Below are 15,588 nucleotides of genomic sequence, written 5' to 3' on the forward strand. Positions count from 1 at the left end.
ATCCAGATCTGGACCGAGGCCCCCCCCCCTCTCTCTGTCCCCTCCGACCCTGTTTTGCCCCAGCGTTACCCAATTTTTCCCGTTTCATGGGGCCCGCCCCCCCCTTGCACCACTTGAGACTTTGGACGTTGGCGCTTCTTCAAATTGCGGAACATGTCGACTCTGTTACGGGTATTTGCATTGGTGGACCATTCAATCCTTTCTTTGGACTCGAACCGGTGTTTCTCGATTTTCTCGATTTCCTTAAGCTTAGGTTTCTTGGAGAAGGCTCATCCCGCTTAACCTCCTCGCATGTGACCTTCCCTTCCTCCTTTACTCTTGGCCGTGGAGCTTCCCTTCAAGCCATGACCCAGAGCTCCCAAAAATCTCCAGGGCTGCCCTCGCCGGAGTCGCCCTTTGATCCACCAGACGGTCGTATCGCTCATACACTTACTGCATGTACAAGGTGTCGACAGGTATGATGCAATTTGCCCCTCATGTTGATCTTCCTTCCCCGCCACGGGGAGGAACGAGAAGATATTCAAAAAAGAAAGAAAGAAAGAAATCCAATGTCGCCCAAACTCATGAGAGACAAGACGGAAAATCAATTTAACGTTTTTTGCGGGACAAAATAACTGACTTGATTTTTTCTACTTTCTTTGATTCAGCGCAAATCTCGATGCGACCCAGGAATCCCTCGATGCGCACCTTGTGAACGAAGCAACGCGAAATGTGTCTACTATGACTCTACTCGAGATACCACGATCCCACGAACATACATTGTATCGTTACGCGAAAAAGCACGCGCCCTTGAGAAGGAGCTCGCCGCTTCCGAGAAGGATATTCAACATGCGGCGGATGCGGAGTTGATGGTGCGGGGCGCAGGTCGCATCCGTTTCCAAGAAAATGATGAACCACGATATCTAGGTCCCTCCAGTGGCATTGCCATGACTCGTCTGGTCATGGAGATGGCCAAACAGAATACCGCCTCCAAAAGCATCAAAGATGTCGTCCCCGAATTTACCGCCCAGGAAATCAAGGCCGCTTTTGCGAAAGAAGACTCGAAACCGACATCCAAAGTCTACCCAATGATCAGTTCAATTCCACAACCCGATTTGCCTTTGCAGGGCCTGACATACAAGTTGATCGATCTTTTTATAGCCAAAGGTATGGAGGCCTCATTCGCACAGTTTCCCATTGTGGCCTCCCGTGACGACAGTTATGGCTAACTTTTTCCTCTCTTGCTTCTTTGTTCAGCACAAGCACTGCTCCCGACTTTACACGAACCAAGCTTTCGACGAGAAGCCGACGAAGTTTTGAATGGCTCCACCGATCCTTGCCATAACTTTCAATTACGAATGGCAATTGCCATCAGTATGCAAAAACTCAGCCCAGAGTATGCCGGTCTCGCAGATAGCTACTATTTAGCTGCGCTGCCCTTCTTAGAACCAACATTGAAAGAAATGGATCTGAGAGCATTGCAATGTCTGGTTCTCATTGCTCAGTATTCAATGCTAACTCCAACCCGAACTGCTGCATATTGGGTTGTAGGGACGGCTGTAAAGCTATGCCAAGATCTGGGGTTGACCGAAGAAGCTACTATTGCGACATCGCCCGATGGCCGCATTCTCAATCCACTGGAGATCGATATGCGACGAAGGCTCTTTTGGATTGTCACTTCAATGGAGTTCGGGCTTTCCCATTCTCTAGGTCGTGCCAACTGCTTCAGCATCACGCATGACAATATTGATGTGGACTTCTTCCAATTAATAGATGACCGATATATCACAAGCGAAGGCATCACCCCGGGAATGAAGCCAGTGCTTGGCAAATGTTTGGCTGTTCATTTCTTCAAAATGCGATTACTGCAATTGGAAGTTCGGCGAGCACTTTACCTCAATCGCCGTGAAACCCCTGTCGATGACCAGGATCCATGGTTTTCCTATATGTCGGACAAAATCGACCAATGGATGGAATCTTGTCCAAGACACGACGATGGTACTGGTTTGAATGTGAAATGGTGGGTTTTCCACGTTGTTTGCCTGTTCTTTTTTTTTTTTTTTGGAGATGATCCCCGACTGACAAGTTTCTCCTTTTGCCTGCCTATAGGTTTCAAGGTAGACGAAACACAATCGTCATCCTTATGTATCGACCCTCACCTCAGGTACCTGAACCATCAGTCAACGCAGCCAAAATATGCTATGAATCGTCAACATTCAACATTGCCATGCATAAAGAACAGATGGTCACAGGCTCGGTAGATATGACTTGGATATTTACCCAATCCCTTTTCATGGCCCTCAACACTGTTCTTTGGACACTTTCATATCCCGAAATTCGGAAAGAGCACACGGTCGACGAAGTTCAGAACTATTTGGATATGGCTTTGGAAGTTCTTATCTTCTCAGCTGAACGATGGCCTGGTGTACAGTCCGCCATACTATTGTACAGACGTCTTGTTGCGGCTTGCTTGAAAGCATACACAACAGAAGAATCATTCGTCGTACATTCACCATCCAATCACCCTACCCCTACTTCATCACAAGGGATCATGACACCCCCGCCCATGTCTAGCCCTTCTAGCACGACGACCGCTTCCTATTATGCTCACAGTCATCGAGCTGGGACTTACTCGTATAGTGATAATGCATCTACAGGCACCATTTCAAGAGGACAATCTGCCGACCCTTCTGTACCTTTCTCCCAAGAATCTACACCTCCAGCCATTGGAGATGTACTGAACCAGAATACGGCTCCTCCAGTTTCGAACTACAGTGCGCCACCGTCGTCTACAGCTCAAACGACCACATCTCAATACCCATCCGACAATTTCTGTGCGCCAAATTCGCTCTTCTCGGATATTTCCATTGATCCCTCAAACCCCTACAACTCAATGCCTTCAGTGGTTCCTGGCCTCCAAGGCTGGGATCCTAACTTCTCGCTCGCCTCCACCACCGCCAGCCATCTGGCCTATGTTGATGCAACCGTTGATCCAATGCAGTGGTCATCTCCAATTGGAGATCAATATTCTCAATACTTCAATGAACCGTTTCCCGTGCCATCTTGGCGAGAGCGAACTCTCAGTCAACAGGAGCAAATTGAGCTCATGGCATCATTGGAGCATGACATACCAGATGTATCTGCGCAACTGGTTCATCAATCCAATGCATTTTACCGGTCGTAACCATGGTAGATGGGATTTCTTTTTTGTCTCTGTTTTATTCCCTCTTGAGGAATGGCTTTGATTGAAGCCTATATCCTCATTGCTTTATCGCCCCCCCGTGATACTCAGTCTTCATGGGAATTAGCAATAGGAGTTGGGAGAGCATTGCGATTTGGAGAAACTAGGTCTGCTTTTATTTTGAAGTTCACTTACTCTCGTTCTTTGGACTGGAAGAGAGGCTTTTTTACATATACCATAGCTGCTCAATATTCGTGATATCATTCAAGAAAACCGGGACTCCTTAACAAAGACCGATTTTCGTTGTCATATTCTCTAAATTTAGGTTTAGTAAGATCATATAGTCATAACCAATTGATTTTTTTTTTGATCAACAAGAAGATTTATATCCTGCTTAATGTTTAAGATGACCATGATTCAAATAAAAGACTAGTCTGTGGTCAAATGCAGGTGCTGCAGAAGTCTTAAAGACTATACCTATAGAACAGTGGACACATCCCGATCGGTTTTAGTCCCGAGTCCCGCGTCACGTGCCCGGTCCGTTTTGCCTCCAATCTCTCGCCGTCTTCGAAAGCGTCTGGAATCATCCGCCATCCCCTCCGCCATCCCCCATCAGCCCTAACCCCTCCTGATTGCCTGTTAGGATTAGAGGACTCCTTTCAGTCGTGTGGAATGCATATGATATAGGCCGGACCGTGGAACGACTTGCTCGCCGCCTTGAGCGACCGTCGATCGTCAACCGGGAACCCCCTCCCTCTCCTACCGACCTAGCGCTCGTGTCGAACGTGATTTGGACTTCCACCCCGTGGAAGCTCTAAGCCGACAACCGTGTCTGTTCCAGTCTCGGGAACTAGCTCTGACAGCAGGACTCTCATGTCGGATCGCGCCCCTTCGACATCCTTCCCAGTCGCACCTCCTTCACCCTCCTCACCAGCTGCCGAATCTCTGAAAGAGAATCGCCAGCTTCCACTCGTCTCGGATCATATTCCCCAGACTCCGACGTCTCCTCCGTTGATGTCGGTCAGCGATCAAAGCCATGTCTCCAACTTTGCATCCTCCCAGGCATCACCGAACCAGGCTATTACCCACCCAAACACCTCCTCCCCTCCCTCATCTACCCCGATGTCAACCCAGGTCTCTCAGCAACCGACAATGAGCACTACGAATTCTTTCCCTACACCTGCGAGCAGCGTCAGTGGTCACCCTACACAACCGACCTCAGCGGATGACGTGGACCGCAAGTCATTTAACCCAGGCATGCAAGATACAACAAGGAATATGGATTCACAACAGGTCTCAGAGCACAGACGAACAGATCACGAACGGCAACCTCTCACCTCCGCCCCGGAATCTGAAGTACGCGACTTCGCCACTGGTACTGCGACAGATAGTGACGCCATGGATTTGGATAAAGACCAGCCTACCAACCGAAATCTTGGGCTAGAATCCCTTCAGAATGATTTAACTTCGGCTTTCCATCTTTGCAAAAGCTGTAAGAAACCCCTAAGTATGAACGCGATTGCCACCGTCGCAATCGTGTGATTACATTTGTCTTTTAGCGCTTTTCTTGAAGCAAAGTTGTTAACACAGATTTCTTCGACGTTCCATAGCACCCTTTGTGACTGGTCCGGATCCTTCATTGGATCTCATTTCCCTTTATGGGCTCGGCTCGGTTGCTCAATCGGTAGCAAGGATAGACCCCATAACGGGCGAGAAGATCAATCGGTTAAGAAAGTCTTATGAGGGCAAGCTGAAGGGACTAGGACTAGCAGGCCGAAACAAGCCCGTGAAACAAGAACCAGGAGCGCCTGGTAGTCTACGACACCTTACAATGTGGCCCGAGGAAGAATGGCAGAACCAGAAGGTCTTCGGCAAGCAGATTAAGGTTGCAGATCTTGATTCAGCGCTTCACGGCCTTCAGACCCAAGCTATGAAAATGGAACCTGGACCGGTACCCGGCAATGACTTCTGGGAGGATGTATTGGGTCATGAGAAGCCAGTCAAGAACCCACCCCCTGGTGATAGCACCAAGAAAGCTGCACCCACACCTGGTGGGCGGCCATCTGCCCAAGGTACTATGTCTGCTTCAACGCCTCATGATCGGGATCATGCACGGCCTAGTCGCGGACGGAAGAGACATTATGATGATAATAGCTTCGTTGGTTACGGTGAAGGATTCGCTGATGACGATGATGACCCCGGCTTCTACTCCAATGGCGAGGGAACCGGGAAAAAGAAACGCAAGAAGGTACGAAATTCCGAACTATCTACTCTACGATCAAGCTTTTAGAACTAATATCAGCCTGAATAGGATCACGTTTCGAAGGTCTCAACCCCTCTCTCTGAACGTGGTAGCGGCTACGGATCCGTTGGTATGTTCGGAATCGGCGCGAGATAAAAAGAGCTTTTCAAAACAAATCTCTTTACCAAAAGCATTTTCCTCTGTGTTTTATCTCCCCTTACCTTTCCATAATGCTACGAGAAAATGGCCTTACAGCCACATAACCTCGATGCATTTGCTTGTTTTCTTTTCTCCCTTTTATTTTTTTTCCTTTTCAATTTCTCAGTACATGTTGCATCACGGTGCTGGATATACCCGGCTTCATCTAACGGACGGCGTTCTGGTTGGGTGGGAAACAACGTATTCCAATGCGAATACGAATTACATCATGCTTTCTAACCCAGGTCTGCTTATTGCTTATTTAGTTTATTCAGGCATCTTATTTCAATGTCCCTTGTTCTTATTCATCTCTGCGCAGCTCTGCTCTTTTTACCGAGATTTCCACTGCTGTAATGGCTGGCTTTGTTGTTTGTTTCTGTTTCTCTTGCTCTAACTATTTCTGCTGGTGTCTTGTTTCTTTCATTTTCTCTTCTTTGTGTCTTTTTGTTCCAATGCCTTGTTTGACGAATTATGCCATCCATGTTCCTGGGCTCTGGTTTCGTCTCTAAATTCTTTTCTTTTCTTTTCTTTTCTTTTCTTTTCTTTTCTTTTCTTTTCTTTTCTTTTCTTTTTTACTCGGTGATGAACCTTTTGGTTCTCCGAATGTGTCTTTGATATTTGCGACAGAGGTGTCAGATAACTTAACTGGTGCAATGACCCAGTGGTTCAATTGAATAGATGAAAATAACGTATCAAGTCCTGGCTGGTAGTGTAGATCAGTATTTTGGCGTGCGTCACTTCAATGGTGGATCCCAGTGTACTTGATAAGCATGGCCGAAACATAGGTATTGGGATTCATAAGTTAAATGCTCGTGAATTCTTCGAGGACTTCCACGGTTGTCAGGTATAAATCTAGCAGGTACCTACCTGCCAGGTATATGCTAGGTAAATGTCATTGCTCTTTTACCCGTGTCATTACTTCTTCTTGCCTATGTCATTCCACTAGGCCAACCACAAGACCATTTCCTACTAGGTGTCTTATCTAAACTCTCCTAGCCTCCAGTGCTAAATACTAGACTACCTACATATGTAGCCTCTAGAGTGCGGGTATTTCAATGTCACGATTTAGTCTATATGCTCCATGAATCCTAACTCTCAGGGTAAAAGTGTCAAAGTAAAGGCTTGAGCCTCTCCTTCTTCTCCTTTCTTTAGATACTAAGAATTCCCGTATCATTTATCATCCATTCAACGACCGAAGATTGTACACCTATATTAGTAAGACCCTTCGGGGTGCATCATTGGGAACCTTCAATGTTGAATTGTATATCACCACGTGCTTTTTCTAAGCCGCTCTCGGATCGCTCCGCCTCTACCTCAAAGTTTTATACGCTAGTGAACATGGATACTACCTTCCCCATCTAATACGAGATCCAAACTTCCTCCATCACACTGTACGCATTTTCTCGGGAGATTTACTTTCCATAATGCCATGACTAGAAATCCAACGAAGATGTTTCTGCATTATTTACCGCCAGAACTAATTCTACTATTAGCGACCTTCTTAACAACACAAAGAGATATCAACTCATTATCTCAAACAAACAGATACCTCTATTCTCTCCTAAACCCATACCTCTACAAAATAGACGCTCAAGAATCAAATACTGCTCTGTTCTGGGGCTCTCAGCATGGCAACGAGGAGACATTCCGAAAATGTCTCCAAGCAGGAGCCAACGTTCAAGCAACAGACCGAGGCAGGACCCCATTATCCCTAGCCACAGAGCACGGGCACGAAGCGATAGTAAAGCTCTTACTAGAGACAGAAGGACTAAATCCCGACTGGCGAAGATTTGATGATCGGACCCCCTTATCTTTTGCTGCAGAGCGCGGCCACGCAGAAGTAGTCAAGATATTACTTTCCACAGGCCGGGTAGATGTGAACTCGAAGGACGGGGACCTCTTCACACCATTATTCTGGGCTGCAAATTCAGGAACTGAAGCCGTGGTGAAAGTATTACTTGAATTCGGTCGAGCGGACGTCGATTCAAGAGATTACTGCCGGGATACACCTTTATCCTGGGCTGTTTATAAAGGCCACGAAACAATTGTGAAGATGATGCTTGAGATGGGGGAGGCAGATATGAATGCAGAGACCTTTGACGGATGGCTTGGTCTGCGCTCGGCAGCACGCGCGGGATATAAGACTGTCAAAGAGCGATTATCTCAGATTGGGCTGGGAGATGTGAGCGTGAGCCTGGGCGATTCCGAGGAATGGACGTCAAATTCTCTCTCCATTCTCGAAAATTGCCAAGTATTTCCGAAATTACTTCTTGAGAAACCGCAAGACCAACTTGAAACCCAAATGAACACAGATTCAAGGGAAAGATCTCTATTTACAGCTGCGAGATATGGTCGTGGAGCAGTGGTGAGATTGTTACTGGAGACGGGGCAGATGGGCGTGGATCCGAAGGACTCTTCACGTTTTATACCACTAGCTCAGGCTGAGAGGTACGGATATGGAGCGGTGTTGACTTTGTTACTTGGGATCTATCTACGAAGGACGTATGTACTTCCAAAAGTGGTGGAGTCAAATCACGCTTTCGGATCTATCGGTTAGCACTACATCTCAAGGTTGTGGACTATTTATATGGCCTGCTGTCACGGCGGGGCACCTCGGGAGCATTCAAGGGCTTAACCGCTGCACTACTAATTAGCAAAAGACTAGTATGTAAAGACAGGACTTTACACTGCTCTCGCATACTATATATACTACAGACTGATTTCAGCAGACAGACAGAAGTCACACCGTGACACCTGCTTTGACTATTTAACATTTTGGCATGATTTGTGCCAAACGTGTCTTGGAAATCGTGTGATTACTATCTGTGGTACTAACATCGTAGCAAAATGGTTAACGTACTCTAGAAATTGTATTTCTCGCGAAATTTCGAAGTCTTATATTTAGATTCATGGCGGTTGCTCTGACCTTCTACTTCTTATATGATCAAGGGCCGCTTGGTAAATTTTTCCGAAATAACATTGGCTGGAAGCAGAACTAGTAGAAAATTTGAACCTTGCTGGTCATTTACGGGAAGCTGATCAGGAAAAAGTAGTGATTTGTGGCCTGTTTGACCCTGCCACGTTACACCTTCGCTTGTTATTTCTCACCTTCCTCAACCATCATCACGATATCTCTATCTGCCTGACTCTGTGATATCTACCTCTGTTCAGACCTCGCCATATAGATTCTCCCAATCACTCAATTCAAGGTCTTGAAACCCATTCAGCTGTATCTCAATCATGGAGGATACGAATAGCAACCAAAATCCATTTCGCTTTTTGGATTTGCCTTTCGAGCTCCGAAGCCAGATAATTAAGTTTCTAATTTGCAGAAACCATGCTCAAACGAAAACACATCACGACAGCACGCAAGATAAAATTTCTTGGGCTGAATTTGAAATCGAACCAACCGAGTTCACTATCAGTGCTAGAGGCCTCAAGTCTCGCATTTTCACAAATTCGAGCCTCTTTTCTATTTGTCGGCAGATACGGCATGAATCATTAAGCATCATTTTTCGAGATGCTTCCGTATGTATCCATGTCGATATATCCAGATATGGTGGATTTAGCAAGGTCGCCCCAATATCTAGACCTATCAATGTGCTAAAGGCGTACTCTAGATTATGTGACTTAGCAAGTAAAGTCACAGTTATCTTTCACCCCGAGTCTGCTCACATCAACGGACCATTGATCGTGACTGGAGAAGATGCCCCTCCACTAAGACTAAGAGAGAATCCCGGTCTAATTCTATTTCTTGGACTAACCGTTTGCACCGTGGGGCCGGTGTACAACTTAGCTAGGCTCGCTATCTGGCTTCATACATCTGCCCCTTTTCAAAGGAGGCGTATTCATCTTCGTCATCTCGTGGATAATGTTGTTTCCAATTTCAAAAGCTGCAAATCCTTAAAAGTTGTTCTTTACTTGGACGACTTATGTGTTCAAGATCTCACGATTATTCTGGGGTCGTTTAAATCACCGCTTGGGTCCATTTTATTGGAGGAACGATGGGTAATTCAAGGCCATCCTGATTTTCGCCACCGTGTGGTAGATAAGTATGAGGACGAGTTCAAGAAGACCATCGATGCTGCTACTCGAGAAGCGGGACATAACATTCTCCTTAATACCCCTCCAAGTTCGGATGAATATGAAGTTTCTGAGACTGGATATTGGGATAAACTGGGCTGCGAGATGATAGGGAAAAGACGACGAGTTTGGCTTGATTATTGATTCTGTATATTTCACGATCAAAATTGTATATACTACCTAAGCAGACTCAAAACTATCGTGATCTGTCGAAAGCGTCAGCCTTTCACCTACTGATTTCTCTTCGCGTAAACGCTCGAGTATTTTCGATTTTCTTGTCGTTTGGGCATCAAGTTTCCGAAAGGGCTGGTGGCAGAACTCTGGGCAAAGCCTGAACATAATGACAGGATAAAGCGAAGATAATTTATCTGTATATTCAGGCCCGAATGTTCTGAGAAGTTGTTTCTGAAGGGCATCTTTGATTGATTCTGGAGACTTACGCCTCAAATCCTGTCTGATTCTGGTAAATGTCGACTCACATTTCTTCGCAAGGTCAAAAAAAGCATCAAGTAGCTGTATGTCAGAGAATTCGACAAGCTGGATTGGTGCATCGCCGAGAAGTCCAAATAGTCCTGTTGGCGCAGCGTCTTGAACCGTGGAGTGTATCACAACAGTCCGCATCACGACGGCCGCACGTCCTAGTTTTTGAAGGGCTTCGATCCTGTTCTCCAACCGGAACCATGTATCACGGTGGCCCTTGAGAAGCTTAAAAATGAAAGAGCCTTGTTGAGCTCGCGACGCGCTCAATGTGAGACAGTCGAGGGCACTGTCATCATAAGTAAAAGCATGACAGAATGGGTTTGTAAGATCAGGTGCCCAATGTAAATGAACTGAATCTCGAGAAGGGTCAATTCGTAAATTTTTGTATGTCAGCTTACACTTCCAACTCATTGAATCAGGTGTATCGACTTCGCGAGTGTGGCTAGCTTCGCGAGTAGTTAGCCATGATTCGTGACATACCCGACTAATTGTAGGCAACGACCGGTTAAGACGGCTTGTTGGCACCCACTCGCAGGGTGATGGGACGCTCTCGTTCTCATTGAAATGAAGGGCTATTTCTACCACGCGTCGTGGCAGGCATTCACGCCAGATAGCCAGTCGCAACTCAGTAGGAAGCTGTGAAAAGTAATGGAATTCACGATCATGGTTGTCTTCCATAGTGCAGAAAACGGGGTGGTTTAGCCGAGAAGAAGAAGGAGGAAGGAAGACAGGCTATGGTTCTACTTCTTAAATAGCATCAGATTTGATCCTCGGGTTAGCAACGGATGATTCGAAAGAGCGAATTAGTAGGAATTAACGTGCATGAAGGGCATTTTCTCTTATTTGTCGCATTTTGTAATTTTTACAGGGATTGTAGCACTAAGTCAATAAAGAGACTAACGCCGATACCGAAGTCTCAGTCCTTAGAATGACTCATATTCAAGCAAAAAATTGTATCATCATTTGTCCTAGCAGCATCCTCCAAGGCTATAATACATCCCATCATTGATGTATTCATTCTACACATAAACCCTACAGCCAGACATCTGCAAATAAGTTCCCCATCCTCTTCCGTCCAATATTCCGCGCAGTCGGCCCGACGGAAACTCCCCGTACCAGAGTGACAAGGAAAGATGCGCCTCAGTAGTCGCTGTATTTCTTTAAGGTAAAACCACGCGATTGTGGATTCATGTGGCTGACGCCAAATGAACTCCCACCTCCACTTGAAATTTAATAAGAATTCTAAGAAAAACGAGGCGTCCAGACCGGGTTTACTCCGTACTGGTTCGTCTAACATGAATTAATCAGCTTCCTTTTTGTAAGGGTTCTCGGCCAAATCAGCCCCCACGGGATCGCCGGTGATTGTCTCTTGGGGGCGCTTTTGTGGCTGGTCCGTGTTGTGGTGTCAAGAATCGTAAGGTTTCAGGTTAAGAGCTCGCAGTTGTGTTACGTGAAGTGCAATCAATAACTATTCAGCAGCACAGCAAGTACAGAGGTTATTGAACATCTTTATTAAACTTTCCTTTGGAGCGGACCTCGGGAGTTTGGGGTATGGATAGACCTAAATGAACTTGAATCCTGTATTGATGGGTCGAAGCAGAGCGGTCCGCCAATCATTTGGTTTGTTTATTTCTTTCCGTTTGGCAACTAACAATCTCCACTTTCTTTGATCTTTTCCTCTTGGCTTTTCTTATTCAAGCTCAGCTCCCCACTTGAAACATCTCTCGATGTGAAAATCAGCCGCTGTTCGCCAATTGGCTTGCCCGTAAGTGCCAACTGATGATTACCGCACGATAACTCCAAGCTGAGGATACTCTACCGTAGCTATTCTCAACTAAGGCGTAGGCAGTGCTAAGCGACAATACAATATAGTACAAATTTTCATCTTAATGTCCTTTTCCAAGCTTCCTGTCTGACGCGACTCCACTCTTGAATCTCCCTGATCTACTACCTACCATTCAAGTAAGTTGTCCGACAGTCAGCCGCTCTCGTCGTAAAAGATAATCTCACAAGTATCTATACTAGATACATGGCTGTATATCAAATTCAGGAGTAATAAGAAGGCAGTGTAGCAAACTTGAAATGAGCCTACCTTTGCACCTCGAAACATGAATCCCGGGGTTAACTGGTTGGCAACATGTTCGCTGCGTCAAAACGGCCCCCAACGCGACCAAGGACAGTAAATTACATATTTGTGGAGAAAACAGTACTAAGTCAGATTCGCATTAATACACCAAAAAGGCAGGTTAATCCAACAACGAGAAACATTAAACAAAGCTCTGGGTTTCTATAAATGTCGGTCGGTCGAGCCTCATCATGTTTTTCATGCTACTGATGTTAATGACGCTTAATCTACAACAGGGCGGAGTATCAATGCTCCTCCTGCCAGGCATACACAAGACGGCTGTGTCTGAGAGACTGATCGCTCCTTTACACCATAATTAGGCAATTTGCTTCCTCCCTAGGCAGGTACGTAGTTCGTCCGTACGTAAGAATGCTTGAGCCGAAAGATCCACTCTCGCACTTGAGGCTACCGCCAGCGCCCAATCCAGTTGTTGTGGGTCGAACATCGCAGATAAGGGGCCAAAATGATAGGGTGAAATAGATTATCTGGTTGATCTGGGAATTTGTTTGATTGTATGTATTAGGTTAAAACCGCGAGCTCTACGCCGATCTAGGTACGGATTCATCCGCACGTATGCCAATGATCAGATATTAATTGTCCTTAAATTAGAAAGATCGGCGAGCCTTGTCACTGCCTTACCGGCTTTTTGAAATGGATATACACCTTTCTCATACTGGCCTTTGCGCAATCTTTGCGCTCTTTAGTGCGGAGTGTGGAGTAGTGTACCTGGAGGTCAGTGAATCCTGATCCTGATAAATAATAAGCTGTCCCCGCCAGTGTAGTTTAAATTTGTGGTGGTTTCGCGTGTTAGTCAACTGTACATCTTTACACCAGCTATGGCAGAGTACGCGGAGGACCGTCCTATGTTGGCCGATGGCCCACCGATGGGGTTTCTGAGGGAAAAAAAATACTCAAAATTGCAAGATGCTACTGTGGAAGATGAGTTTCATCCAGACTGGCGATTGAAATGTATCATGGCAACCATTGGACTGTTAAACTTTGTGGTTGCTGTTGATGCTACTTCTGTATCCGTCGCGCTACCGGTATGAAGCCCCTCATTATGTCCTATTCTTACATTACGTCTCGTTATCCTTGCACTGTGCTAATCATCTTTAAATAATAGACCATCTCAACGGAACTTGGTGGAACAGCGACCGAAGCTTTCTGGGCTGGAACATCGTTCCTCGTCGCCTCTTGCGTAGTTCAACCTGTCTTCTCCCTGGCATCCGACATTTTTGGCCGAAAAGTTATTCTGATGTTCGCTGTGACCGCATTCACTGTTGGATCAATTCTTGCTGCGATCGCAAAGGGTTGGACAGTGCTCCTTCTTGGTCGTTCCGTTCAAGGTGTTGGCGGTGGCGGTCTCTTGACACTTACTGAAATTCTTATCGCCGACTTGATCCCACTGAGAGAGCGTGGAAAATGGTTCAGTATCAAATCAGGCTCCCAGGCCTTTGGAACAGTTACTGGCCCCCTGATCGGTGGCGCATTTACTCAAACCTCCTCTTGGAGGTGGATCTTTTGGTTCAATGTTCCTTTTACTGGAATTGGGCTTGTTTTGATTCCAATCTTTCTGAAGCTCGACCGTGCCCCCGTTTCCATCCTCAAGGAGCTCGCCAAGGTTGACTATGTTGGATCTGTCATCTCTGTTGCATCTCTTACTTCCTTCCTTATGCCAATGACTTGGGGCGGCGTTATGTATTCCTGGACCTCATGGCATACCCTCTTCCCCTTGATTGTTGGTCTCCTTGGAATGGTCGGATTCGCAGTATACGAAGCATACGTGCCTAAGAAACCTCTAATCCCAATTGTCATCTTCAGCAATATGACCATCTGCATCAGCTACTTCGGCACCTTCCTCCACGGTCTCGTCCTTTGGTCTATCGTCTACTACCTACCTCTTTACTACGAAGGTGTCCTGGCTTACAACCCCGTCATCTCCGGCTTGGCTGTATTCCCGGAGTGTCTGACTATAGCACCTGTCGCTGTTATTACAGGTTTTGCGGTATCGAAGGTCGGTGACTATCGATGGGCACTGTGGACCGGATGGCCTATTGTTGTTCTCGGTGTTGGGCTTCTTTACATGCTCGGCCCAGACACCAGTATTCCCAAATGGATCTTCCTCAACATCCCCGCAGGAATCGGATGCGGTATGCTCTACCCTTCAGTACAGCTTGCCGTACAAGCCTCAGCAAACCCAGATTTCATCACCATGGTCGTGACTATGACCCCATTCTTCCGGACATTGGGTCAAGCCGTCGGTGTTGCGATTGGAGGCGTGGTCTTCCAGAACCGCATCAAGAAGCAGTTTAACGAGCAGCCCGGGCTCGGGGCTACGGCTGATAAATACGCATCAGATGCTTCCAGTCTTGTCGAATTTATCAAAACCTTACCTTCTGGTAGCACCGAGCGTACGACGATTGTGTCGCTGTACTCCAAGTCCCTGGGTACGGTTTGGCTTGTCATGTGCGGTATTGCCGGTCTGGGAATGTTGACTAGCTTCCTTGTGAAGAAGTATTCGTTGGATCAGCAGTTGGAGTCCAAGCAAGGATTGAGAGGTTCACGGGCTGATTTGGAGCCCCTGAGAGAACGGAGTGACTCTGAGGATGGACGAGAGAGGGACATGGAGATGGATGGGGGAGAGGTAGTTAGTGAACTGACGCCTGTGATGTTGACCCATTAAGTGAAACCTTTCTTACTGTCTTCTTTTCTTGAAGACTCATGCATACAAAACACTCGGTAATCTGGCGTTTGCTTGATTGGTTCAAATGTTTGGAATCTGGAGTTTGGGTCGATTTATTTGAGATGATATTACAAGATCTCTAATGACTATACATATTTATGGTGTTTATTAAAATTATGATTCATGCATACATAACTGGTACATATTTGATTCTTATCTTTGTATCCTTCAATCCTTGATTCGCCTATTTTAGCTATGATCTGAGTAGGAGCCACTGCGGCATGGAATCATGATTGCCAATGTAAATCTGTTATGATATCGATAGATCCATCGACTAGGTGCATGTATAGTATTCCAACAGGAGCAGATATCATGGATTTAGTGTAAACTTTTGCAAAAGCCACTAGATTGAGGCTCATAAAGTTAGAATGTTATTTCTACGTAGAACTCATTGCTGGCCAGTAACTATCAGCCCTACTTTAAATCCGCCTGCATACTATCACTGGAACTTTGAAAATCACGTCACATATGCAGAGGCAGGTCCCTCTTTTAAAGCTTCAACCTAAATATCCACGCAATGCTTGGTGGGATTTCTCTTGGGAGTTATCCCCCGAGAT

The 15,588-nt window shown here is 46.1% G+C and overlaps 5 protein-coding genes across 5 annotated transcripts; 4 read left to right on the top strand and 1 right to left on the bottom strand.

The window, feature by feature from the left end:
- Window positions 1-86: 86 nt before the first annotated feature.
- Window positions 87-3,163, top strand: N7478_006575 (uncharacterized protein; the record flags this gene model as incomplete). Its single annotated transcript, XM_056922789.1, has 4 exons — window positions 87-455; window positions 648-1,146; window positions 1,237-1,999; window positions 2,089-3,163. 4 exons carry the CDS (start codon window positions 87-89, stop codon window positions 3,161-3,163), a joined length of 2,706 nt encoding a protein of 901 aa, XP_056780826.1.
- Window positions 3,164-4,033: 870 nt separating this feature from the next.
- Window positions 4,034-5,558, top strand: N7478_006576 (uncharacterized protein; the record flags this gene model as incomplete). The annotated part of the gene is made up of 3 exons (XM_056922790.1): window positions 4,034-4,652; window positions 4,771-5,408; window positions 5,472-5,558. The coding sequence occupies 3 exons, from the start codon at window positions 4,034-4,036 to the stop codon at window positions 5,556-5,558; spliced, it is 1,344 nt and encodes a 447-aa protein (XP_056780827.1).
- Window positions 5,559-7,050: 1,492 nt separating this feature from the next.
- Window positions 7,051-8,157, top strand: N7478_006577 (uncharacterized protein; the record flags this gene model as incomplete). Its single annotated transcript, XM_056922791.1, has 1 exon — window positions 7,051-8,157. The coding sequence occupies one exon, from the start codon at window positions 7,051-7,053 to the stop codon at window positions 8,155-8,157; it is 1,107 nt and encodes a 368-aa protein (XP_056780828.1).
- A 1,706-nt stretch (window positions 8,158-9,863) lies between these two features.
- N7478_006578 (2EXR domain-containing protein) lies at window positions 9,864-10,841 on the bottom strand (the record flags this gene model as incomplete). The annotated part of the gene is made up of 1 exon (XM_056922792.1): window positions 9,864-10,841. One exon carries the CDS (start codon window positions 10,839-10,841, stop codon window positions 9,864-9,866), a length of 978 nt encoding a protein of 325 aa, XP_056780829.1.
- A 2,283-nt stretch (window positions 10,842-13,124) lies between these two features.
- Window positions 13,125-14,971, top strand: N7478_006579 (uncharacterized protein; the record flags this gene model as incomplete). Its single annotated transcript, XM_056922793.1, has 2 exons — window positions 13,125-13,331; window positions 13,412-14,971. 2 exons carry the CDS (start codon window positions 13,125-13,127, stop codon window positions 14,969-14,971), a joined length of 1,767 nt encoding a protein of 588 aa, XP_056780830.1.
- Window positions 14,972-15,588: the final 617 nt, after the last annotated feature.

This window comes from Penicillium angulare (assembly GCF_028827245.1).
Source record: "Penicillium angulare strain IBT 27051 chromosome Unknown utg000004l_segment0_segment0, whole genome shotgun sequence".
Classification (NCBI taxonomy): domain Eukaryota; kingdom Fungi; phylum Ascomycota; class Eurotiomycetes; order Eurotiales; family Aspergillaceae; genus Penicillium; species Penicillium angulare.